At 35.8% G+C, this 25,586-nt stretch overlaps 1 protein-coding gene across 3 annotated transcripts in view; it reads right to left on the reverse strand.

Annotated features, from left to right (window-relative positions):
• Positions 1-25,586, reverse strand: part of RP1 (RP1 axonemal microtubule associated) — a 216,958-nt gene that overhangs the window by 64,227 nt on the left and 127,145 nt on the right. For all 3 annotated transcript variants that reach the window (XM_072034607.1, XM_038175398.2, XM_038175399.2), the window contains 6 exons: positions 21,386-21,555; positions 15,013-15,232; positions 12,154-12,308; positions 9,586-9,799; positions 8,047-8,237; positions 6,013-6,223 (listed from right to left, as the gene is read on the reverse strand). In XM_072034607.1, coding sequence (XP_071890708.1) covers positions 6,013-6,223; positions 8,047-8,237; positions 9,586-9,799; positions 12,154-12,308; positions 15,013-15,232; positions 21,386-21,555 — 1,161 coding nt within the window. The remainder of the gene's footprint in view (positions 1-6,012; positions 6,224-8,046; positions 8,238-9,585; positions 9,800-12,153; positions 12,309-15,012; positions 15,233-21,385; positions 21,556-25,586) is intronic.

Below are 25,586 nucleotides of genomic sequence, written 5' to 3' on the forward strand. Positions count from 1 at the left end.
TCCTGGTTTGCTTTTCCAGGAAATGTGTGTGTACAAAGAGAAATGGTGCTTTACACAGACACAGAACCAAGGAGCAACTGAGAAGCACTTTCAGTAGCACAATTGACAATACAAGCCAGAAAGCATTGAAATACACATTATTCAAATCTGAAATACATATTTCAGTCTAAAATACATCACAGGATACACAAATAACTCAGTATAGATCCTGGAAACTTCTGATATTTTCAGTATAGTTTGCCTCTTGAATCAAATTTATTCCAAGACAGAAATGGCTCCATTTAGCCAAACTACATCCTCTAAAGAGATATAATTATGAGAAATTTCTGGTAGGTTTGAGAATGATTGTTAAGAACCCAGAGCTAAGGCTGTCATTTATTTTCATGCGTAGGTGAGAGGAAAACAGGGAGGAAAAAAAAGTGTTCTGAGGATATTTATTTTTAAGCTTTTCTTGCAGCTCTTTTCACAAGTTGGTGCTATTCATATTGAGTGTTATAATCAAAAGGCCTGAATTCAAATATTGTGACATCTTATATAGCTATTTCTTTATGTGTCTAAAATAAAAAGGTCACATCACTGGAATGAGAGTGGTTTTGCATACTGTGTGGTTTTGCATACTGATTGAAAAATGAATATCTAAAAGGATTCATTAAATAATAGGGACTGTATCAGTCTGCTAATGAAGGTGTGCTCATTGTGATATACTGAAATGTCTTTGTTTCTCTTCATGTTTTGCTATGCGGGGATGGTGACTGAAAAAAACTGTTTTCTGAAAAGTAAATTTATTTCACTGTGTCATTATTAATTTAAGGGATTTTTTTCCTGGATTTTTTTTTTCACATTTAAACCATGACCTGGGAGAGTGCTTGTAATTGATGACATCACTCATGTTTGATGATAAGAAATAGAACAAAAGTTTTCCTAGGTTGGAACTATAATATATCTCATCCCTTTCTTCAAGGCAGGTAAATATGCACTGTCAGATGAAAGACAATATAGTTGCAATAAAGTGAACTTAGCTACACAGACTTGCCCTTGCTGGAGATCTAGATATTTGAAAGCATATGAGCTGTCCAAGAGATTCTTTGGAGCTTAGCCAATGGCATTTTTGCTTTTAGAGGAGCTAGGATACGAAGGTAAACCTCTATATCACTCATCTGTTGTAGGTATACTATATGTATAACTTGCTCATGTGAGCAGATCCATTGAAGTCAAAAGGCTGCTTGTGTGAATTATATTGGAAAGAGTTTGTACCACAGATCTGACCACTCATTAGCGTGAATTAGAAATCACAATGTCTACAAACACTTTTACTGTTTTGGTCCATGATCATTAATACTTAACCATGGTCTCAACTTTAATCACACAACTAGTTCATAATATCTGTATTCAAGTGAGATACATACCAAAAATTAGAAACATACCTAGTATTTTTTCTGAGTCAGAAGTTCCATATGAAACTGTTAATGCCTAATTCAAAGCTCACTGTAGTCACAGCAAATACTTCTTTAATTTTCAAAGATTTTGGATAAGAGGACTCTTGTTATATAAGCAAAACAAAACAAAATATACAAAGGAACTCCTATAAAGGAAGGCATAATATAAATGAGTTTCTAGGGAAAAGGCTAAAGTTTTCAGGGTGATTTGGGACTATTCTCACTATCAAATAGACAACATCCCTCTACCAACAAAAATCTACTAAAATATGATGTTCTGTTCAGCCTTGCCATTCTTTGTCTCTGTCCAATCCTCTTTATAAAAGAGGACTGTTTCAGATGTAAGTCAATATTTGTAACAACATTTGAAAAGTGAAAATGATCAGTGTTCATTGAAAAGAGAAAAAGAAAACATGAATTAAAAACAGGATCATCAATCTATGATTGATGATCTATGATAAGGTGTTACCTTGATTTTGCCATTTTTTTATTTAACTTACTATGAATCAAAACTTATTCAAATATCATTTAGAGCAATATTCAGTAACATTTGCCTATATAAATCTCAATAACTTTTCAGGGTAAACAGTTTAAATGGCACAACCATATCCTGTCCGAATCTCAGAGGTACAGTTAAACCTTTTACACTATTATGATTTTAGGTTTGCAATGAAATCAAGCGGTACAAATATTTTTTACAATGGGGGAAAAACACTAAGAAAGGCTGAAGACTGTGGAGCAAATCATCTTGTACCCATTCAATATTTGATATTATGAATCTAGGCAAAAGTACAGGATTCATCTACCCTACTTAAGTGTGTGGTAAGAGAGGCCTGAGTTAGCAGGAATACGAATTAGTCAAATTAAGCAGAATACTATGACTCACTTCACCAGCTCAATACCCAAGCCAGATTCATTCTTGCTAGGTTGGTGCTATGTTTGAGCTAACAAGCCATGGCTAATAAGTCTAATAAGTCAAAAGAATACATTAGCTGAAGCATCTCTGAACTACTTTCATTTTGGAAGTTAACATGGAATTTATCATTGCCTCTAATGAAAATGGACCTATTTGATAAACATGAGCTGCTGGACTGAACGGTATCTAGTACAGTTAAGTAAATAAGTAAGTTAATACTTCTCCATGCCTCAATACATCCATGGTACACTACTATATAGCAGTGACCTATTATGATTAACAAAGCAGTGAAAAAGTTATATTTTGTCTGTATATTGTAAAAATGTAAAGCTTTGTGTTTTGTTTTGTTTTTATTAAAGATGAATATGTTTGTTAATACAGATGTTTATTGCTACAGATGTTAAGCACTTTAACTCATGGTCCTGTGTTAACAGACTTGGTGGATGGAGGGGGGATGTTGGAATTTGTGTTCATGTTGTGGAAAAAAAATCTTAATTTGCATCACAGAACCCTAATGTGAGCCAGAAGAGTCAAATTCATAACTGGTGTTAAAAATACATTAGTAAATATAAGGTAACACTCATCTGCAGTGGTTATTTTAACAACTACATATTGCAAGTTCTTCTAACTTTAGATAACTTCTATGTTGGGATATATACTGCTATATAACTTCTGATACATGATTTCAACTGCATTTAACAACAACGGCATTCTAAAAATCATCAAGAAATTTATCTCGAAAGCATCAAGAAATATAGAAGCTAAGAGCTAGAAGTTCTAAAATTTTAATTGTAACTGAAAACGTCATTTTCAAAAGCACTTCACAATTTAAGTGTGCATTGACTTTGTGTCAGTATGAGTGTTAATATGCACATTAATGTCCTCTGCAGAATTATCACAGAATTTATAAGGGGGAAAAAAAAATAGTAATCATTGTATTTTATTTTGAAGTCTGCAAAGATGCATGATAAATAATTTGGACCATGATACAGATAGACTAAAAAACATGTTTATAAAATACTAGGATAAAGCAATTTCAGAGAAGCAATTTTGAATATGTGTGCATGGTTTTTTTTTGTTTGTTTGTTTGTTTTTTAATTATTAAAAATATATTCAATGACAATTGACAGCTGTAACTTACTGGGAATGAAATCATCCTCAAGTCTCACCAAATCAGATGATGTGGTGGTTTCACCTTGCTGGGCAGCTGAACACCACAACCACTCTCTCTCTGCCCCTTCTCAAATAAAAAAGGAGGAGAAAATACAATGGAAAAGGCTCAAGGGTTGAGATAAGGACAGGGAGATCACTTACCAATTATCATCACTGGCAAAACAGACCCAGCATAGGGGGGATTAATATAATTTATTGCCTATCACTGGCAGACTGGAACAGTGAGAAACTAAAAGCGGACTAAAAACACCTTAAAGAAGTAGCTGTGAATTTCCTGAAGATCACAGATGAGCACAGATATCTATTTTTGCCTTGCTAAATCTCATGGAATCACTTAGTTTAGAAGAGAAGTATTTATAATAACATGGCCTTCATTACAACCAGGCAGCTGAAATAACTGATAAAGGATACTCTTTACTTGGATGTTTTTTGCATTTACATTGCTCCCTATAGAGTTATCTACTTGTTGTTTGATTTGTCTGGGAATAGCAATGATCTTTATCGATCTTTATCTTTCAAAATTGTTCTTTTGTCTTTATTCAAATTTATATTACCGAGACATTTATTGAAGACATCTCCATAAATGGGTCTCTTTAGAAGAAATAATGAGTGCAAACTGATTTGTCTCCAGTATATTAGCTAGAATACAAGGAAAAAGCTGACATTTAGAATGTTTAGACTGAATAAGTGTCGGGGCCACAGAGAAAAAAAAAAAAAGGCAAAAAAAAAAAAAAACTTGATTGATATTAATACTTTCAATTGTAGATCATTCATAATAAGGTGCATCTTTAAGTATCCCAAATGTCATTACTGCATCTGTGGACATACATGTGAGTTCAAAAGGACTGCTCACATACTCAAAGCCAGTGAAATCTAGAAGAGAATTCCTCCTACGGTATTTCCCTTAGTCTGGACTCCACTAAATGGTCTGTGTGAAACTTCCTAGGTTAGTAAAACACTACCCAACTATGTGATAATTTGTGTCAGAAACTATGTACACATCTCCTTCTTAGTATTTTTCCAAGGAAAATATCTCAGCCTTTCATTTCACCTCGACTGAATTGCTCTACTAATAACATTACTGCTCTCTTACATTATCTCCATGTGGTTCCTAGCATAACAAAGACTTTGAGAGATGAATTCTAGAATTTTTATTTTGGTTTGAACTTTTGGAGTTTTAATATCTAGTTAAACATTTAGCAATTCCAAATTCTGAAAATAATTACCAATACTTATAATTTTCCTTTTTTTTTTTTTTCATAAATAAATTGGGGTAATGGAGATTTTAACAAGCACCAGAGTTATTATGTATTTAGCATTTTAAATTCTGAATATATTACATGGAACATCCAATGCTATTTTGAACCTGATGGACCAAAAACATAAGATTTTTTTTCAGTAAATGAGTACAAGGCTACTAAGTGTTTAAAATTATGCAAACCCACATACAATCAGAGATTTATAAGGTCTTCATTATTTTATTTGTTCGAGTTTCAACTTTAAATGGGATAAAATATTTAGGAAAATCTCCCTAGAGAACAGCATGCTAAAGTTCATATGGAATATTTTGTTCCTTTTTCTGGGTAGCTTCCATCTTTTTCTATTATTTTCTATTCTGTTTAAGCAGAACACTCTTTGTACTATAGCCTCTGGCAATAAACCTCTTAACTGTCACTAAACGCTTCAATACATGATCTTTACTATCCGCATCAATCCTCTTTATTCTAATGAGCTGCATAAATGGGAATCCTGTTCTTAAATAGCGAGTGATCAAGCCATCAGTATGCAATTGGTTGTTCTCCATATTCCTGGGGGGCTGGGGGTAATCACTTTATCATATCTCTGTCATCATCATATACACAATTCACATGTATTAATAACATCAGAGAAAACTGCAACTCAATATATTTTTGCTGGAATAATACTAGCTGTACTATAAATTTCTCATCAACATCAATAAAATGCTACTGCAGTTGAAGTTCTTGGCTATCCTTTGTTGGCTGATTGTAACAAAGCTTTTTTGGTTTGTTTGTTTGTTTGTTTGTTTTTAATTCTGTTTTGTAGGGTGTCTTTGCAATTCTTTCATTCTTAAAACATTGACTACATTTCTAGGTCACATTTCTTTGTGAATAGGAAGATTCAGGTAATATTACACACAAGTTAATATTTTGTACACATCTTCAGCTGACACAGCATTAATTTGAAGAGATAATAAATAATCAAGAGCTAAAACTGGAACTGTCTCACATGAAAGAAACCATATTCTGTGTCTGGTGTCAGCAGTTATAACATCTGTCATAATCCTGATACAAGTGATTCCTCTTTGCTCAGCTTTCTTTTTTGATAAATGCAAGTGCAAAGCATCATATTCCTTAATATCAAATTCTTGTGGAAAGTCTCATACAGTAGTATTTCAGGCCCAGGAGATATACTGGTATTCCAGTGACATAGATCCTGACCCCAGTAACAAAAACAGACTTAGCTTACCAGGCAAAGGCTCCTGATCTGCATAGAGAGCTGGCAGTTCCACACATTTGTCTTCATTAGGGTTGAACAAGCAGTCAAAAGCTAAATACATCTCCTCCTTTGTGCCTGTGTGCTTCATATGCAGTAAATCTAAGTGCCATGGCTGTTTTAGCTCACTATGTGGGCCAGTTACCTGAACTTTGTACAGTGAGCCAATATCTGCCAGTTCATCCTAAGTGAGAAAAAGAGAAGATGAATGGATTTCATTCTAATTGTGCCAGATCAAATATAGTTGACAGCTGTATGCAACAGCTGATCAAACTACAATAGCTGAAGAATTGGAGCAGATTTATAACTGTTACCATTTTTCCCCTTTCTAACTATTCTTTCCCTTGCTCTTTCATTGCAAATACTGCCCAGATAGTAGCACTGAAATACTGCCCAGCTAGCAGCACTACATGGGACCTGACCTTTCCTCTGATAGGGTACTTCCAGTTTCATACCATTTCTTTATATTTAGAAGAGGTTCTTTAGCAGAACTAGGTACTCCTCATTTCAGAACATGTTTATAGCCTAATCTAGTGTGCTTACTTCCTCTTTCACTAAAGAAAGGAAGAACATGAAAAAACAGCTGGTTATTTCTTTGGTGTAATCATTAAGTCCTATTTACCAGACTAGTAGGAAGAACCAGGAACAGTTTCTATATTCACAACTCCAAGGCTGCTTTCTGATGAACCCCATGATCAAAAGTAACATTCTCACTCACTCTTTGGAACAGGGATCTCTTCACCCTTACTTTCCTGCTTTTCCCTTGCTACCTGCTTCTGCTGTTTCAGCAGTCGATCATGGAGAAACATCTTTCAGGATATGGCTTCATGAACATATTTCTGTGATACAAAGCTGGCTTGAGAAGCTCCCACTGCCTTGTCTGTCTGCTTCCTCCCATTCCATCAGTCTGACCATATAGTTGTTTCTGTAGATCGAGGTTAAAACAAGGCTAACAAACCAACTGAGGTTAAATCTTCCAGTTTTCTCACAGGGACCAACTATTTCCTAAGAACCCACAAAGGCCAATGGAAAGATGGAACAAGCAGTACAAGAACAGGACAGGTAATTGTCACACTTCCCTTGAAAATTTTCCTAGTTTTCAGCACATTGTGGTTCAGGGATTTCCTAAACTAGAGTAGATTTCTGTAGTGTTTACCTTCAGGTCAGTTCCAAATTCTATTGTATTGGAGAGATGTACTCTACATTCATGGAGAGTAAAATCAGAATAGCATAACAGTAACACAGCATTGGCACCGAGGAAGAAATTATAGTTACAAGAAGGAAGTAAAAGAATTGGGAAAGAAGCAGGCCATATTTCAATGCAGTCAAATTCATTCAGTCAGTCAAAAGGTTGTTAATATTTACGTTGAAGAGTAATAGGAGGAAGTGAAGACAAATGATAGAAGATGAGAAGAACTAAGTAAAGAGGAAAACTTGTGGGGAAAAAGGAGCTGATCAAGAGGAAAAATAAAATGATAATGACAGGCAAAAATAAAAGAGGCTAACAATGCAAGAAAAAGAAGTTAGCCTGCAAAAACATGGTGACAAGGATGAATAAATTACATGAAAGACAAGAATGAACTTTCTGTTAAGTCTCATCTCATACATGATTTTTCCTTCTTCATCATTGCCCTAAAACCTCGATAGTATCTCATGGCACAAAACATTGTATGTTTACAAATTACTTTTGTAATATCAACAAGAACTGAAAATCAGCACCTGCAGGCTGGTATGTACTGTGATATGCACGTAGGAACCCCTTTGCTCAATTAAACATTCTCAGTATGAAACCTTGGGAAAAGGTTCGTTTTTACTCATTCAAAAAGCACTGCCCCAGTGACAGCCTTACTGCCTACAAACAAAAATGATGACCTGTGCCAAACTACACAGAGGACTTAAAAATCAATTTGGTAGTTTAGTTTAAAGAAACGGTTTAACTCAGAATTAAGAGGGTCATCAGGTACATGATCCTTAAGCTTTTCTTTCAATAGATAAAGGTTGAAGTACTTTGATTTGAATTGCTTTTCCTGTAACTTGAAGTGGCAACTTTTTGTGATTCAGGTTGCCGTAGAAGATGAAAGAAAGGTGTAATGGATCCACTTCATTGCTCAAGTCAGATCCAGTGATGTCCATTATCCAGAGACCTGATGACTGCATGTTGATTTCAGGCAGTTTAGGACAAGAAATCAATCTTCTACCTTTAAAAATGATCAAAGAGAAAGAGGAAAGACGACAATATGACAGAATGGCATAAAATAACAGGCCCATAGCCTTTACAGTACACAAAGCAAGCTCTATTTGCAGGTTACGTTGTATCTATGGCAACAGCTCACTAAGAATAACACATCAATACCTTTATTATATTGTGGGTTTTTTTGGTGTTGGTGGTGGTTTTGTTTTTGTTTTTGCCAAGAATTTAACAGCTTAATGTTCTTGCTGTGTTTAAACTTTAGTTTCACAGGTATTTTCCTGATGCCATGTTACTCTCCTTGTCATGTTTGGAAGTAATTACTAAGAGAACAGTCAGTCACCTTTTAGAGGTCTAATTAATTGTTCTTAAAAAAAGCAATCAATGTTACCAAAACCAATTTATCATTTAGAAGCACCAGCCATCTGTAGCCTGTAGACACCTAACGCAAAATGAATAATAACAATGAACTTCACTTGCAACTGTATAATACTTAGCAATATAATGTGTTATAATAGTGTAAGACTAACAGGTAAACCTATTGTAAACACATAAAAATATTTGCAGATCTTAAGAGTTCAATATTACCATCTTCCTCTCTTTTTCTCTATTAATTGCTGCTATCCTTAATTTTCATTCCATTTTAATCATTCTATGGGAAATGAAAATGATTTAATGGAAGGAAACAGCTTATAAAAATCTGCTTTCTACAATTCAGAAAAAATTATACAACTGAATGCCTACATATCTATCAAGGGCAGCTTATGATTTGAAGCCATATTCTTTGTTCTGGATGAACTTTAACAGTTCATTTACATGAAATTGTTTTCACAGGATTGAAGGAAGGAATCTTTGCTACAAGTCTGCTGTAATTGTTCTTTTGCCAGATACATCCAGATTTAGATTTGCACATCTTTTGGTGTAGTAAACTTGAAATGAGCGTAAACTGAGCATAGAAAAATGGCGCTGTTTCTTTGCACAGTGGAATAATACCATGGGTACTAAGCTCATTTAACTAAAGTAATTCTTCTCTGGATTTCAAATTAGATCCTAAGTGACCTGAAAATTAATGCATAAAACTTAAGCTATTTATCCCCATAAGGCATTCATCTAAAACTCTTACCTGCTTTAAATCTTTCATTGCAATGTGCTAAATCTAATTCAGAAGGTGAGAGTTTCATACACAATATACAGAATTTTATTCACTTTGACATTACTAGATGCAGTCTTTCTATAATAAAAAAATAAAACTGAAAAATCACATTTGCAATAAAAGAAAGAAAATATAGAGATCTGAAAGATCTATAGCCAAATTCAAAAATATGTAGAGAGGAAGACAGTTTTGCAGAAGAGCTTACCAACTGTAACTATCTCACAAACAGTCTCACAGGATCCCAGATGAGTATCAAGCCAGTTCCACCATGGGAAAACCCATTCTTTGTCTGAGTCTTGTGATTCCCTGACTGTTACCATCTTGAGGTACATGCCAGCCCCATATCCTTCTCCATCATGGCCTATAACCACTTTTTGCAAATGACCGAGAGAAACAGCTTCCACCAAAAATGAATCCACCTGCAAAAGAAGGGAAATACTTAATAAAAAAAATTAAAAATGTTTGCACCCAAATATGATTGAAGTCAAGGGAAAGCTTAGCCTGGATTTTGCTGAGGATATATACATACACATATTTTTAGTAACATTTAACATAACATCTCCCTTCTGAATCTAAGAAAACACACACTAATTACGTCTAACATCAAATCCTGTTTAATGACGTAACTTCTTCTGATCCTTGGATAATTTGTATTTCTTCAATCACTGCATATCACAATAAAATATATATACCTTCTGACATAATGCCTTCTGACAGGCAAACACTTATGACAAGATTTTGGTTCTAATCAAATTTCATTTAGGGCACTTCAAGTTTCTAAAATGTACCAGGCAAATTTATATTTTATAGATCATTCAGATTTTACTTAAATTAAAGTCCTAAAGAAAAGTTAGAAATATAGGAAATGTTCACTACCAGACAGCTTTCTCAATTCCTCTCCAATAGTTAGAAAAGCCTAAGTTTTTATTTTTCTTACAAAATAGAAATTAGTGCAGAAACAGAAAACTGAACTAGTAAGCAAGAGAAAGGAGATTAAGATGAATGGGGACAATGTGAAGAAATTTGAGCAAAATACCAGGGACAGGAGCAGAATGAAAAAGACACAGTAAGGAAAAAGAGAAGTTTTGCTTTGTTTTGTTAAACAAAACAAAAAAAAAAAAAAATGGAAATTACATGCCCCACTAAATTCTTTCTTGTTTTATAAGAAAGCCAAGTCCAGCCTAGGGCCAGATGGGCTTGATGGTAGCTTATATAGGTCAACAAGGTTATGAACAACTAGAGTGTAAACAACAATATCTATGATTTCAAGGATGTGAAACTATTGGAGAGTGTCCAGAGAAGGGCTACAAAGATGGTGAAAGGCCAAGAGTGAAAGACATACAAGGAGCTGCTGAGGTCACTTGGCCTTTTCAGCCTGGAGAAGAGGAGGCTGAGGGGAGACCTCATGGCAGTCTACAACTTCCTTGCAAGGGGGAGTAGAAGGGTAGGCGCCAATCTATTCTCTTTAGTGACCAGTGATAGAACCCTAGGGAATGGAGTCAAGCTGTGACAAGAGAGGTTCAGGCTGAATATCAGGACGAGGTATCACTGGTTGCTCACTGGAGCAGGCTCCCCAAGGACATAGTCACACCACCAAGCCTGATGGAGTTTAAGAATTTGGACTATGCTCTTAGTCATATGGTCTGAATTTTTGGGTAGACCTGTGTGAAGCCAGGAGTTGGACAGAATGATCCTTATGGGTCCCTTCCAACCTGGGATATTCTATGATTCTTTGATTATATTCTATATTCTATGATTCTTTGATTATAATTAACACCGTCATCCCAATAAAACATTATCTCAGTAGTAGGAACTTACTAAACCTGCTAAAAGGGCAATTAAAAGAAGTTATTGGCAAACTGATCTCTAAAAAATGCAGGTCTCACCAAAGTCCTATGTGTTATCTGTGCTACTTTTAAAAACAAAATATTGGAGAAGTAGCTTTTCAGTTGCTAACATTAAAAATACTTCTGTATGACAAAAATACCCATTTTCTTTATAACAATAGTCAGGACTATTGACAGACAGATTGTAAGCCAAAATCCTGAACTTTTTTAATTAGTCCATTTTAGGAAATAAATCTGTTCATGGAGGTAAAATAATTATTGAAAAGTGCTATCTTCTGTAAATACATGTATATATAGACCTGAGATGTATGGAAAATCAATTTTAGAAATTCCCCCAGTATGTACCAAATCCAGCACTGTGGTAATTATTCAATGAAATTATTTCACAGAAATGTAGTACTCTCCTTGATAATGTGTATCTTGATAGTGAGCAAAAAATAAGATTAAATGCTTTTTCAAACTTAAATGCTCAGTAAACTTATGAAAGCTGACTACATATTAGAAGAATTGTATTGTTATTGGTCATCTAGAAGCATTCTTTTCTGTACGTGGAATTCTTGTCTCCCATATAAAGTTATTGAGTTAGTGCTTATACTAGTTTACAGAAACAGCACCAAATGCAAAAGTCTCACAGCAATTTCTGTAACTAATTTTCTATAAAAAATTTTTAATTCTTTGATGACCTAAATTTAGAATAGACGAAAAAAGAGGTGTGATCACAGAGGTTCCCCCAGCAAACTGTTTTGTATGTGCTCATACAGAGCCCTGATTATTGTGTGGGGATGTACTGGTACAGGCAGGAAATGACAGTGGTATTGAATACTGCTCTGAATATCTGGAAGACAAATAATGTTTCCATACTCTTGCTCTTCTATAACAAGATGTAGTCTGATCAGGCATGTAAGATGGCATTTTTGTGCCATTACCTTATTCCGTTGAAATTTTCTTCCTGGTGTTAGCGATGTATGGAGTTTCCTTACACCAGTGTCACCTCTTGTCCCATAAAGAGTGATATAAACATTTGCAAAGGTTTCTGCTCCCCAGAAGTCACCAGTATGTACAAAGACAACATATTTATGGACTGCATTAAAATAAAATAAAATAAAATAAAATAAAATAAAATAAAATAAAATAAAATAAAATAAAATATTAAAAAGTGATATAAAAGATGTACTTAAAGGAAAACAACAATGTAGGTTATTTAGTAATATTAATGTGTTTTTTTTTTTATTTCTGCAACTACAAAAGAATCTGAAATAGTCAGTTTACTCTTTGTGAATGTGATGTCTTGAAGCTAGGCTCAATAAATTCTTTCCATTAGCTTCCTTAGAAATTCAAGTGAAATTGTACTCAGACAACTTAGACTTCTGCAGCTTGGAATTCGTAAGGGGGTGTTGAGAGGCAGGAGACCTTTTCTCCATTAACACCAGCGACAGGACCCGCGGGAATGGAGTTAAGCTGAGGCAGGGGAAGTTTAGGCTGGACATCAGGAAGGGGTTCTTCACAGAGAGAGTGGTTGCACACTGGAACAGGCTCCCCAGGGAAGTGGTCACTGCACCGAGCCTGACTGAATTTAAGAAGAGATTGGACTGTGCGCTTAGTCACATGGTCTGAACTTGGGTAGACCTGTGCGCTGTCAAGAGTTGGACTTGATGATCCTTAAGGGTCCCTTCCAACTCAGGATATTCTATGATTCTATGAATTACCAGCATCCAGACAAATTCTGTCCATTTGTATTTTACAGTATAAGGTCCTGAAAATAAGAATTCATCTGAATTTGCTCAGGGACTGTTAGAAACTGTAAGAAGTTCAACCCAGCCAAGTGCCAGGTCCTGCACCTGGGGCACAACAACCCCAAGCAGAGCTACAGGCTGGGAGATGAGTGGTTGGAAAGCTGCCTGGCGGAGAAGGACCTGGGAGTATTGGTTGATAGTTGGCTGAATATGAGCCAGCAGTGTGCTCAGGTGGCCAAGAAGGCCAACAGCATCCTGGCTTGCATAAGAAGCAGTGTGGCCAGCAGGGCTAGGGAAGTGATCATCCCCCTGTACGCCGCTCTGGTGAGGCCACACCTCGAGTACTGTGTTCAGTTTTGGGCCCCTCACTACAAGAAGAACATCAAGGTGCTCAAAAGAGTCCAGAGAAGGGCGACGAAGCTGGTGAGGGGTCTGGAGAACAAGTCTTACGAGGAGTGGCTGAGGGAGCTGGGATTGTTCAGCCTGGAGAAAAGGAAGCTCAAGGGCAACCTTATTGCTCTTTATAGGTACATTAAAGGAGTCTGTAGTGAGGTGGGGATTGGTCTGTTCTCCCACATGCCTGGCAACAGGATGAGGGGGAATGGGCTAAAGTTGCGCCAGGGGAGGTTTAGGTTGGATATTAGGAAAAAATTCTTTACTGAAAGGGTTGTTAGGCATTGGAATGAGCTGCCCAGGGAAGCGGTTGAGTCACCATCCCCGGATGTCTTTAGAAAACATTTAGATGTAGAGCTTAGTGGAGGACTAGTTAGCATGAGGTCAGAGGTTGGACTAGGTGATATTGGAGATCTCTTCCAACCTAGATGATTCTGTGATTCTGTGAATGATCTTTGCAGTAATTAATAACCATCACAGGCCAACAAATAAACTACTATGTAAAGTTCATGTAAAATAGACTAGCAGAGGCTGGATGCATGACATATATGTATAAAAATTTACCAAATGCATTTATTATTGTAGGGCACATGACAGCAACTGTAAAACTTCTTTGTGTTGCTCACACACTTTCTTCCCTCAATCTACAATGTCAGATTTGGATTTTCTGTTGAGAAGGATCATTAAATTGCAAATTGCAGATGTATTGATATTTAGACAAAATGAATGGCCAAAATTTTTCAAATGTAGTATTTAACATACTGTCCTGCTGAGCTAACATTTAACTAACTTAATGCTATAATTTATTTTAAAGTTGTGAACAGGTTTGAGATGGTCAGGGACTAGAACTACTGGAACTTTAGTTTAGAAAAGCAGTCATATCTCCAATTACTTTTATCTCATGTGTAACTACCCAATTTTCTGAACAAATGCAGTGCCTCCACATTCCAAGAACATTTCTGAATATATTCTAAAACTCTCAGTATGTCAAAAAAAAAAAAAAAAAAAAAAAAAGGCCTTAGGGAAAAACAAATACAAAACTTGTTTTTCTTTTTTTTTTTTTTTTTTTTACAATGAGAATTCCTCCTGTTGGTAACTAAAGCTATTATAAGCTGAGTAATTCAACAGTAAATCTACCACAAATCATTTCCATAGCTTTGAACATGTGCTGTATCTTTAAAAAATATAATTATATTTTTCATTTTTGCACACAAAATCATGCAGAAGATTTAGCAACTGTGAAACCCAATTTGTCACTTAACTGGAAAATTAAAATTTCTTAAATGGTCAGCATTTTTACAGTGCTTGTATGAAGACAGTTACCACACAGCCACTGAAGATATCAAATGCAGACCAAGTGCACTATTTTATATGTGTTGTTGATTTCTTTTTGAGAGGTTAGTTTGCACGGCTCTTCACTGAGAGGCACTGGAACAGGTTGCCCGGAGAAGCTGGGGATGTCCCATCCCTGGAGGTATTCAAGGACAGGTTCTATGAGGCCCATAGCAACCTTGATCTATTGAGTGGCATCCCTGCCTACGGCAGGGGGATTGGAACTAGATGATCTATGAGGTTCCTGCCAACCCAAGCCATTCTATGATTCTATGATTCTATGATTCTATGATTCTATGACTGTTCATATCTCTTCACTGTTCTCACCTGGTAAAGTTTTCTGGTCCTCACTGACTGCAGGGAATTCTTTCACAAGCTCCTTGTCTTCTTTGCTAATAGAGAGCCAGCAGTTACAGTCAAAGTTTAGTTTTTGCTTTGCATGTAGCTCTTCTAAGTAGAAAGACTTCAAATGCCAGCCCTCAAAGCCTGGCACATCATCACAGCTGACCCGAATCTTGTATACATCTCCCACATCTCCAGTCTCAACCTGCAAAAAATATCATAAGGAAAAGCGTACTGTCAGGAGCACTTTCCTCACAGAGATTTCCCCAGCTGTGTAGAATCCCTTAATTTAACATCAACCAATGGAGATGCTCTATGGCTAGGGTGAGTATGATAGGGCAATCCATCCTTCTCTTTGCCATAGGTGAGGTTGCCTTCTTTATTTCTTTTTTATTTATTCTTTTATTTATTTATTCTTTTTTATTCTTTTATTTTTTCTTCTATTTTATCTTACTAGCAATGTGGGTAGGACCCTTTAACATTAGGGTGAGCCAAGATTAAAATTAGTAATATCTGCGCATAAGACAAAAGGTAATATGTAAAGCTACGACCTTACCGGAGCACGTTAACTTACAATTAAAGGCTCTGATATCAGCAGTCACGTTAGGTATTAAAATTAATGATAATTACTACGAGCAGGAAAATTTTTAACTAAATTCTCATTTGCAAAATGATTAGAATTAAAACATGAAATTACTTTACAACCACTTCTGAGGGAAAGAGGAGGGATATTTCTGCAGAAATGTGAATCACGAATGTTACAGAAATAACTGTAGAACAGCATAGCCCTGTTCCCATACTACCCATGAGAAACTCAGTATCTGGTTGCTGACTGTGGCATTCTGTGAGATGTGGTTAAACCATCCAACCTAGGGCTGTGGGAATTGGGATGATCAAACTGCATCAAGCTCTAATGATCTGTATGGAATTAGCATCTGCACAATAAGTATTCTGAGCCCCCAACTACAAGAAAGATCTGGTGGGAAGGGAATTTCAAGTAAAACATAAAACAGAACTATTCTAAAAAGTGTAACAATTACTTTTGAGGATAAAAACAGAAAACTTTACCAGTGGCCTTGTTCTTCCCACCTATTGCATTTTATTTTCCCAGACCAGCTACAACAAAAGCTTTGGTGACTATTGCCAGGAAATAAATTCTTTATGCACCAAGTAGCATCACAGTAAGATTCTGAAGTTAGTCTTACAGAACCATGCTCTAGAACAACCAGCAGAATGGCTCTTAAGACAGAGCACAGAGCTCCTAACAATTTAATTTATTCTGCTATTAGCTCTGCTCTTGACAGCCATTCAGTGCTGATCTACCTTGCTTAAAGCTAGTTCTTGTGCCTTTGCTTAATGGAGACATACATGCAGGGAAATATTAGTAAACTTATTCTTATTAGGGAAAAACAGTATAGAAAGCATGTCTTTGTCATTTTGGGAGAGAGTTGGGTACCCTGATTAATAAACGTTACGCAGATAAAAAATGGTAAAACCACAGTGTATGAAAAGGAACGATTAATTAAAAAAAAAATAGCAACCTGCCAAAATCATTTTACAGAAGCTTGAACTGTTTATGAAGTAGAGCTTATGAAATGAGGCAAGAAATCACACCTGATGACTTAAAAGATGCCTTCCAGTCTAAATTTCTTGAGTAAGTATCAAAAGAGGTTGCGATGTCATTCAAAAAAAAAAAAAAAAAAAAAATCAGAATTCAAGGCATTGCTCTGTAAGGACCAGAGAAGAGTTCCTACCCACCATCTATGTAAAATCAGAAGCATGGACCTGTTTCTGTGATAGTCCTGCAACCCCATGGCTACAGGGAATCTCTCAGTTCCTGAACTGTAACTCCACAGCATGTAAAATAGACACACAACTGAATCTTTACATCAACGAGGACACCAGATTTGTCTCTGAGCCTAGCCTGCTTGCCTGAATGGTTGCTTTCAAGTATACAGAATTAAGGCCATCCCAGACTGTGATGCACATGTGAGGAGGATTATGCCTCTTGAATTTACCGTATCCTCATGTCCTAACTTGGTCTCCACCATTGCTCCATAAAAAGGGAACTACATGGGCAGAATTTCTTGTCAAGAGTTTTTCATTCAAGCTGTGTATGCTGCAAATGATATCATTAGCTATGGCACAGTAAGTGGTCTAATTTCTCTTCAAAAACGTGCATTCATCTCTTATTAAACTTAATGGGAAATATCCAGGTTCATCAAGAGAAGAGTGCACAGCTCCTTCACACATCTAAACTATGGTCCCCTCACACACAATAAAAACATTGCTCCTGTTCTTTCAGAACCAGACTACTGATTTTGAAAATGATTGCCTGCAGATTTTCTTTCTTGTAGATAGACCTCATGACTGTATCACAGAGCTGCTTTAAATGCAATGTACCATTCATTCCATAAAGCTCTGTGGTTTGAACTGCAACATCAGAGAATTTGGTTATTTTTATTTAACAGGGCAAGCTATACCTCACATTTTACTTTGTCTTCTGCTACCCAAATTTGCAATTCTATGGACTTCTAAATTCTCATAAATACATGTTCAATAGTCATTGTAGAAAATGGACAGGTCAGATATAGAAAAATAATTTAAGAATACAGGAAAGACTATTTAAGAGTCACTGTTTTCCCTTCTTTTTCTAGAACCACAATTTCGATGAATTTCATGCCTTTGAGCCATAAAGAACTAGCAATCATACTGTCCATGATCTGTTGAATTAAACACCAAATATTTTCAAGTGAATGTAATATATATTACATTCTCCCCTTTTCATGTTTATTTGTTTGGGATTTTTTCCACAGTTCTGGCCATTATTATACTTTCTGCTCAGTTCCATCAATGTAACAGAACATTGTCATTACATCATGCTCATAAGCATTTTCTGAGCAATTTAATATAGTCAGTTTCCCTTTGGAATATGATATCCTATCTTTGATCCCATAATTGGCTTTGCCTTCCATCAATGCCTATTAATTGATGCAAAATGACCTTCAATGCAGAAAAATAATCCATCACAAAGTACATATTCAGTGAACATCCTCTTTTTAAATTTACAGACTGTTTGCAAGAGGAAACTATTTACCACATTTTTATTTATGAATAAAATTTCCTGATTAATTTATCCACATTTATTTCTTCTGAATGGTTTTATGTAATATTCAGTACTTGAAATCTGAGCTGAATTGGACGTGATTTGTCATATACTAAATAACAGTGTTTTTCCATTACATGACTGAAGGAGCATAGTTCTTATAATTAAGAGGATGCCTTGGCAAAGCCACTGGGGTTTTGATGCTCTCAGAGAAAGTAACTGATGAAAATGATTAGAGAATTTCATAATATTTTAAACCTTTTCCTTTTTGAATCACACAGGACTTGTCCAAGGGCATCAAGCCTAATGTAATTAAATCTTTGTAAAATTCACTGTTTAGGTGCACACTTAAATTAAATTCTTCATTATGTCTCTATAATAGATATAATACATATCTGTGCATAAATGATTCTAATTGTAAAGGGTGTGGTCAAAGCATCCTAAAATTCACTAGAACAGCTATCAGAAACTCCAGAAATCCTACTGCTTGTTGTCTGGAGCATCATCCCACACTTTGGAAAATACCTAGCATATTAGCATTACATAATCTAAAATTTTCTGTCATCCTTATAGTCTTTACCTGAAAATACATTCCATATTTGTTGTGTATTTATGAACAGTTGTACCTGCCAGAGCTTTGTGGTTACAATACTGTCACTCATTTCATACTACCTGTGCTAGTGCTTTGAAGAATAGTTTTAAAGATCCTTATCCCAAGATCCGTCAGTCAATGTAACTTTGCATTTTATAATTATCTATATAACAGAAAGTGTGCAGTACAATAGGACTCTCCAAAAGCATGCTCTGACAAGCTTACTCTGTAAGCAACCAAGAAACCTGCTGAGGACTAGGGGAAAGTTATATATATACTTTACAAATTTGCTCATTCTGTTAGAGATCAAGAATTGATTTTTATCATCACTGAAATATAAGAGAAAAAAAAATCTACTATTGTACTGTCAGTTTACTTACATTTTCCCAGTTATTTTCCAATGTGTTTGTTCATTGGAGCTGGCATGGTTTCTTGCCTTGCTATCTTCAGTGCTAGAACTCCCAGATGGTTCAATAACATAGACAAACTTACTTATTTCTCATTTTATTTATTATAAATAATGTATTATAATTAAATTTATTCTTATTTAAGCAGATCACCCACTCTACTACAGCTATGTGAGACCATTGAAAACCACCAACATGCTAGCATGCTGCTATTTTTTCTAACAAACTATTTTTTGCTCTTGCTATGTGCAATTAAACTACACCTGCTCTTTCACAGGAGTTGGTTTGAAATATTTTGGATCAAATAATCATTTTGAATACGATGTACATCTGTGCATACATTTCTGTGAGAACACCTGGAAAATCAGGAATTTACATGCATTCCTGTCCTCGGTGTGCAATAAATGTATCTCTGAGATCAAAAATAAGCCTACTGTTTCAAAATAAGCATGAGTTGCTTATAGCACATAACCTGCTGTACTTTTTAATGCACTGACATTTGTCTAAGACCAGGATCTTGGGGAGGTTTAAAAGTTCATTTACTACTGCTTGTTGGGAAGTTGAATTCACAGCTTGTCCTCCTGGTGACATCATGCTCATGCCTCCAGCTTGCTGTTACAGTGGGAGAACATGAGCAAAGCTTCTGAAAGCCTTAGTAAGAACAAAGAAAGAGAGAGTAAAAAGAAACTGGATTTATTAGCTGAACCACCTAGAGAAGATAAGAGGATATTTATGATGATATCTGAATCTGAGGATCCTAAGGGCCTACTAGTTTGACTTCCTTAGAGTGCTACAAAAACTGGAAACACTGTAAGAAATGAAGCAAAGAGACAAAATTTCATGCCCAGTAAACAACACTCAAATAGTTTTGAGGTTTTTTTTGAAAAACATTTTCAAAGAAAGCAACAAAACCAGGGGCACAGATAGCTGTCAGAAAGATACAGACATGAACCCAAAGCCAATCCAAAGTATGAAGAGGCATTTAGAAAGCTGTTAGGGTGGAACCTCAGTATGATGCATATAGTATTATGGTACATAGGATAGTAGGGAACCTAGGATAGTAGAGTAGTGGGGACAACCAGGAAACATACATGACAATACTAGCTTCTTCCAACATGGTACTCAGTCTGTGAAATCTAGCAATCAACAGAGTACATGCCATTTGGGAAATTACCAACATGTTGCATGTAGCAGAGGCCTGCTTTATGCAATGATAGACTCGGCCTTTATTGACCTCTTCAGTTTATGCTAGTGGATTAGGAAGTGCCTTTTGTTGCTCAGAGTTTCCTCTCTGTTTTCTGATAAGCAGCAGCTTTCTTGTCTTTAACAAGTGCCATTTATCTTTTAATTTACTCCCTGCAAAGTTCCTAAATTGATTTAGCTTGTTATTTAAACTTTGAAAAATCAGCCTGGATCAGGTCATTATGATGAATATTTGACAACATTTTCTAAATGTAGTTTTGTCATTGTTTTCAGAGTGCTTATTGCAGCCATTGAAAAGCGTTTCTGAGGTTTAACTGCCTTGAATTGCAAGCTATTTCTCTCCTCTATCTAGAAGCTGCACTTCAGGCCAATGAACATAGTTTGCAATGATGTAACCTAGCAAGCCAGGACAGAATTTGACCATTAAAAAGACACCTCAGACGAATACTCTCAAAGAAGCAGGATGTGTATGAGGTGTCAGGTCTGTATTAGGGTTGATTTTAATACTGGTCGTGTATATGCTGTTACTTCGGTGAAACTGCCTCCATTGAACTTTGAAATGCAGTCTCCTGTGATTTATGATCATCCAGAAAAATCTGCTGCCTGTTGGCCTCAGGGACAGAACCATTTTTGGGGAGAGTGGAGAATGCCTTAGAAAGACTGAAATGAAGGAAAGAAAAAGCCACTCATGTCCCAGAGGAATACTGTCCAATCCTTCATTTTCTGCATTCTCAAATAATTTTATATTGCTTTTGTAAAAACTGCAACTCAGGAAAAAAAAAAAAAAAAGACAAGCTGATGAATGCAATAAATTACATGAAACGGACCATTTGTTTCCCTGATACATACTGAAAATTCAAAGAGAACACTACAGCTGGCTGTAGTAGAACAGAACCACAAGTAGAAGATGACCTAAGATCTAAAGTTACATCATTCTGTCTTTGGCAATAAACATGTCATTTTAACAACAAAACTAGAATTTCATATATATTTTGGCTGGAGAGGAATGTCACGAGGAGCTCTGTGTAGTACTGTATATTTATGACTTACAATGAATTCATCCATTGCTCTGGGTAGAAAACACACATGTCCTGATCTTTGTGGAGAAAGCAGGATCTTATCACTTTTGCCCTTTGAGCCATAAATCACAAGGGTCCTTTTACAGTCCAGTGGTTCTGGGGAATCTCCATCTGTGTTAACCTGCACTCTCCACTGTTGAGCTAAACAAAATAAAAACAGCACATTTTCAGTATCAAGAGACTGAAAATTAGTCAAGAGACTAATGAATGCCATTGTTATTATTACAACAAAGAATTTAAAGATAACTAGAAGCTTACATCCTGTTTTACAAAAATAGACAGATAGACATTCACTCTCTTGAAGATAATTATAATGTAAATAAGATTTTACAAACAAAATACAACAATCCAAATATGTGTGCAAGCGGTAATTAATACAAAGAAAGAAAGAAAGAAAATATTTGGCTATGCTTTTGCATTCCTTATAACAAATTACTTGTTTTAATTGCAGTAATTCATTTATTAAATTTTGGTACTTAAGGTGTTTCTATGTTACATGGTTGGTCTGTTCTCCCACATGCCTGGTGACAGAACGAGGGGGAATGGGCTTAAGTTGCGCCAGGGGAGTTTTAGGTTGGATCTTAGGAAGAACTTCTTTACTGAAAGGGTTGTTAGACATCGGAACAGGCTGCCCAGGCAAGTGGTGGAGTCACCATCCCTGGAAGTCTTTAAAAGATGTTTAGATGTGGAGCTTAGGGATATGGTTTAGTGGGGACTGTTAGTGTTAGGTCAGAGGTTGGACTCGATGATCTTGAGGTCTCTTCCAACCTAGAAATTCTGTGATTCTGTGATTCTGTGATGAAAAAGAAAACAATATTTTGGAAAACTTGTATATGATCCATTTGCAAAAACTGCTGGCTAATACACACCTAGTTAAATAATGAAAACTAAACCTCATTTCTCCGATTTTTCTAACCTAATTTGTCACATTCAGTCTGCTCATGTGTCAGATCATTCATTAGGACTGAATCCAAAATCTAGGGAACTGCAAAGTATTTTCACTGAACTCAGCTCATGGATTTCAGACATTCTTTTTGGTAGATGACATGTATTCATAGCAATATTTGAAAGTCCAGAATGCAACTCAGAAACTGCAGAAAACCATTCCAGGTGTGTGAAAATACGCTGTGTCTTAGATGGATAATACAGATTAGAAAGTTGCTTAAGTGGTTGATTATAAATCTTGCCCTGAATTCAAAAGAATTATTTGTAGAAACAACACTTGATCCTGCATGGCAAAGGGAACTTAACAGTGGAAGAAAATTAAAAACCTATGTTTAGACCGTGACCGATACTGTGATAATAGGATAATTTGCTAATAAGATTAACATAAAAGAGAACTATTTCATGATTTTGTGTAAGCCCACAATGCAATGTGCTGACAAAATAACCTGTAGAATAGTTTAGTTCTGAAATAAATTAGATGTGATTCTTTTTCTTATACTACTGTTTTTTTCACACCTTTTGTTTTCCTCTACCTGTTTGGAGGTGGAGATTGAATGAAAACCTTTTCTGGTTTTCTTGACTTATGATTTTTCCCCTGATTTTTTGCTTTGTCTTCTTTAGCTAAATCTATTTTCCCCCTTGTTATAGAAGCTTTTTCTCATTACATCTGACTGTTCCCTGACTCTTCTGGGCTCAGCTACAAAACAGCAGGCGAATACACATCTCACAGTCAGTCTGCTGAGTAACACAGGAGCTGAAAGGATCCTTCCATCTGAACTATTTTTTTTGAGGTCATTTCATGAGTCAGATGTAGTATAATGGAAGATTCAGACTTTGCCTAATGAGGAATGTTTGTTGTTTGATATTTGTGCCAGCTTTGAATTTTATCTCCTTGTGCCAGGTTGGCATGTGGTACCCTTCAGGGTGTCACACTTGGTGAAGTCAAGCATCGTTTGAGCTTCTGCTGTTCCTGAGCACTCTGAGGGTTTATGAGCAGATTCAAATTTTCACAAAGACTCCTGACATAGCCCTGAACTTCATATTCATTCCAACCATGCCCCATTTTGAGGACTGACCCTGGACAGAGCAGAAAGGAAATTTAGATAATTTTGCATTACAGTGTTTCCCAGGTGAGCTTTCTTTTTTCTGCTTTCTTTCCTGCTTCAGGAGAGAGCAAGCACCAAGTTAAGAGAAAGCAAGGACACATATCTGCCTATCTTCTACTCCAAGAGGCAGCATGTTTAAAGAAGGTATTTCGGGCAAGGTGATTTATTTTAATTAATGTCTAGGATTGCGTTTTTAATTATCATTTCAGAAGAAAGGCTAAGACACCAGCTGGGAGTTTTCCAGGAAATAAATCAGTGGTTAACAGATTTAAAGCCTCTTAGCATCTGTGACTGCTTGTTCTCCTACATTTGCTTTGAATGCTTCTACTGCTTGGTAACAGAGCTAACCCAGACTCACAGTATTTTCTTTCCGTTCAGCAAATTCATTTAACCTGCTCATGCCCGAAGAAGAAAAAAATGTTTTGTCTAATATTATATTATCTTAGATAGTTACTTCATAAGGATAGCAGTCACCAGACAGGAGACTGATTACTAATACGTACTGGGTTCAGTGACTTCTATATCATTTTCCTATATTTGGAATTTCAGAAAATTCCAAACTCTTCAGTAACTTCTGAAAATCAGATAGCTGGTCCTGAGTAGGTAGGTCACCTTCTGTACTTCATATGCATGGTCACATAAAAAAAAATCCTTTTTTCCTGATACTACTGAACTACATTAGCTTCTGTTTGGAGTGACTGGTGCTTTACTGTGTTATTTTACTTTTAGCTAATGTGCAATAGTATAGCCATTTTCTTTGAGACATCAGTATAATACTGCTAAAATGAATGCTGGAGAAGAAACAGGATTCAGAAACAGAAAGAAAACTCCATATTTTCTCTTTGCTTAAACAATATAAGCAAAGAACTTATTTCACATTACAGGGATATATCCAGAAATATATTATAAGCATTTGTTGACTTTAAGGAATTAAATGAGATCAATCATAACAATATCTTTCCAGAAATTCTTTTAACCACTAGTTTGCAGTCTGAAAAATGCTTGCAACAAAATTGTGAAAATCAAACCTTCAGTAACTTCTGTGCATAGCAAATTTGGCATGGTAAAACATAAAGTCAACATTTTGTTATATAATTAAGAAAACTGAAAAAGGAAGGATTTTTTTTTCTTCTTTCAAAATACTAACAAGTTATGTGTTGTTAGAGGATTGGCGTCACTGTTTTTAGGACATATTATTCCTTTTTTTTTTTTATTCTGGTGAAGCAGGACCATGCTATTTGAAATTCAGTAATTCTGTGATTATCCTTACGTCAATAGCAAAAGCTTGCCAGATAGTGAATGATTTGAAAACAAAGGAAATCAAAGGAGAATTTACTTCATATTTTCTCTTTTCTTATGAATTTTCTAAATGTCTTAATATCAAAAACCTTTCCCAACACAAGATCCAACCTAGAAATATCTATTAAGTGAACAGCGTTCATTGAAGTTGAACTGTATTTTATGTGCTACCCACAAAAGCCCACAATGCCACAGAGCACCCTACAAACCACACTATAGGAACCCAACTCATTTTAACTGACTGCAGATTGGACAACATTGGAACATGTTCATGGTTTTGCTTTGAGAGAAAATCTTTTACTAGGTACTCCAATTACAGTCCCCCTATTTTAAAGCAGAAAATGAAAAGAGAAAACAGAACAAGGAAGTAGCAATGTAGGAGACTTTTAGAGACTGATGTAAAGTTCCATTCTCCCTCAGAATGACTTCATCATTAGTGACTTGAGAGCAGCTATCCATATTCTCTACCAATACAATCTCCTTTGTCTTTGTTTCTCTTGCATCAAACATACATGGAGAAATCAACAGATGGATAGATCTGTTCCTGTGCTTGATTTGCCAAAACTTCTCCATAATCTACAGGTGTACAAATGTTGCTGAAAAAATTGATATGGGCCTTCTGCATCTAGGCAGAATCCATAGCCACCAACAGCATTCACAGGGATCTGGAATTTATGCTTCATCAAAGCTAGCATAACAGAGGCCTATCTGAAAAAGAACTGGGAGTACTCAAGTAACTCGCTTAATGATGACAACTTTCAAACTCTCTGATTTGGCTTGGTGGTTATTAGCTTGTTAGTGTTCTCCAAAGAGAATGAGATT

The sequence above is a fragment of the Anas platyrhynchos genome, chromosome 2 (assembly GCF_047663525.1).
Source record: "Anas platyrhynchos isolate ZD024472 breed Pekin duck chromosome 2, IASCAAS_PekinDuck_T2T, whole genome shotgun sequence".
Taxonomy (NCBI): domain Eukaryota; kingdom Metazoa; phylum Chordata; class Aves; order Anseriformes; family Anatidae; genus Anas; species Anas platyrhynchos.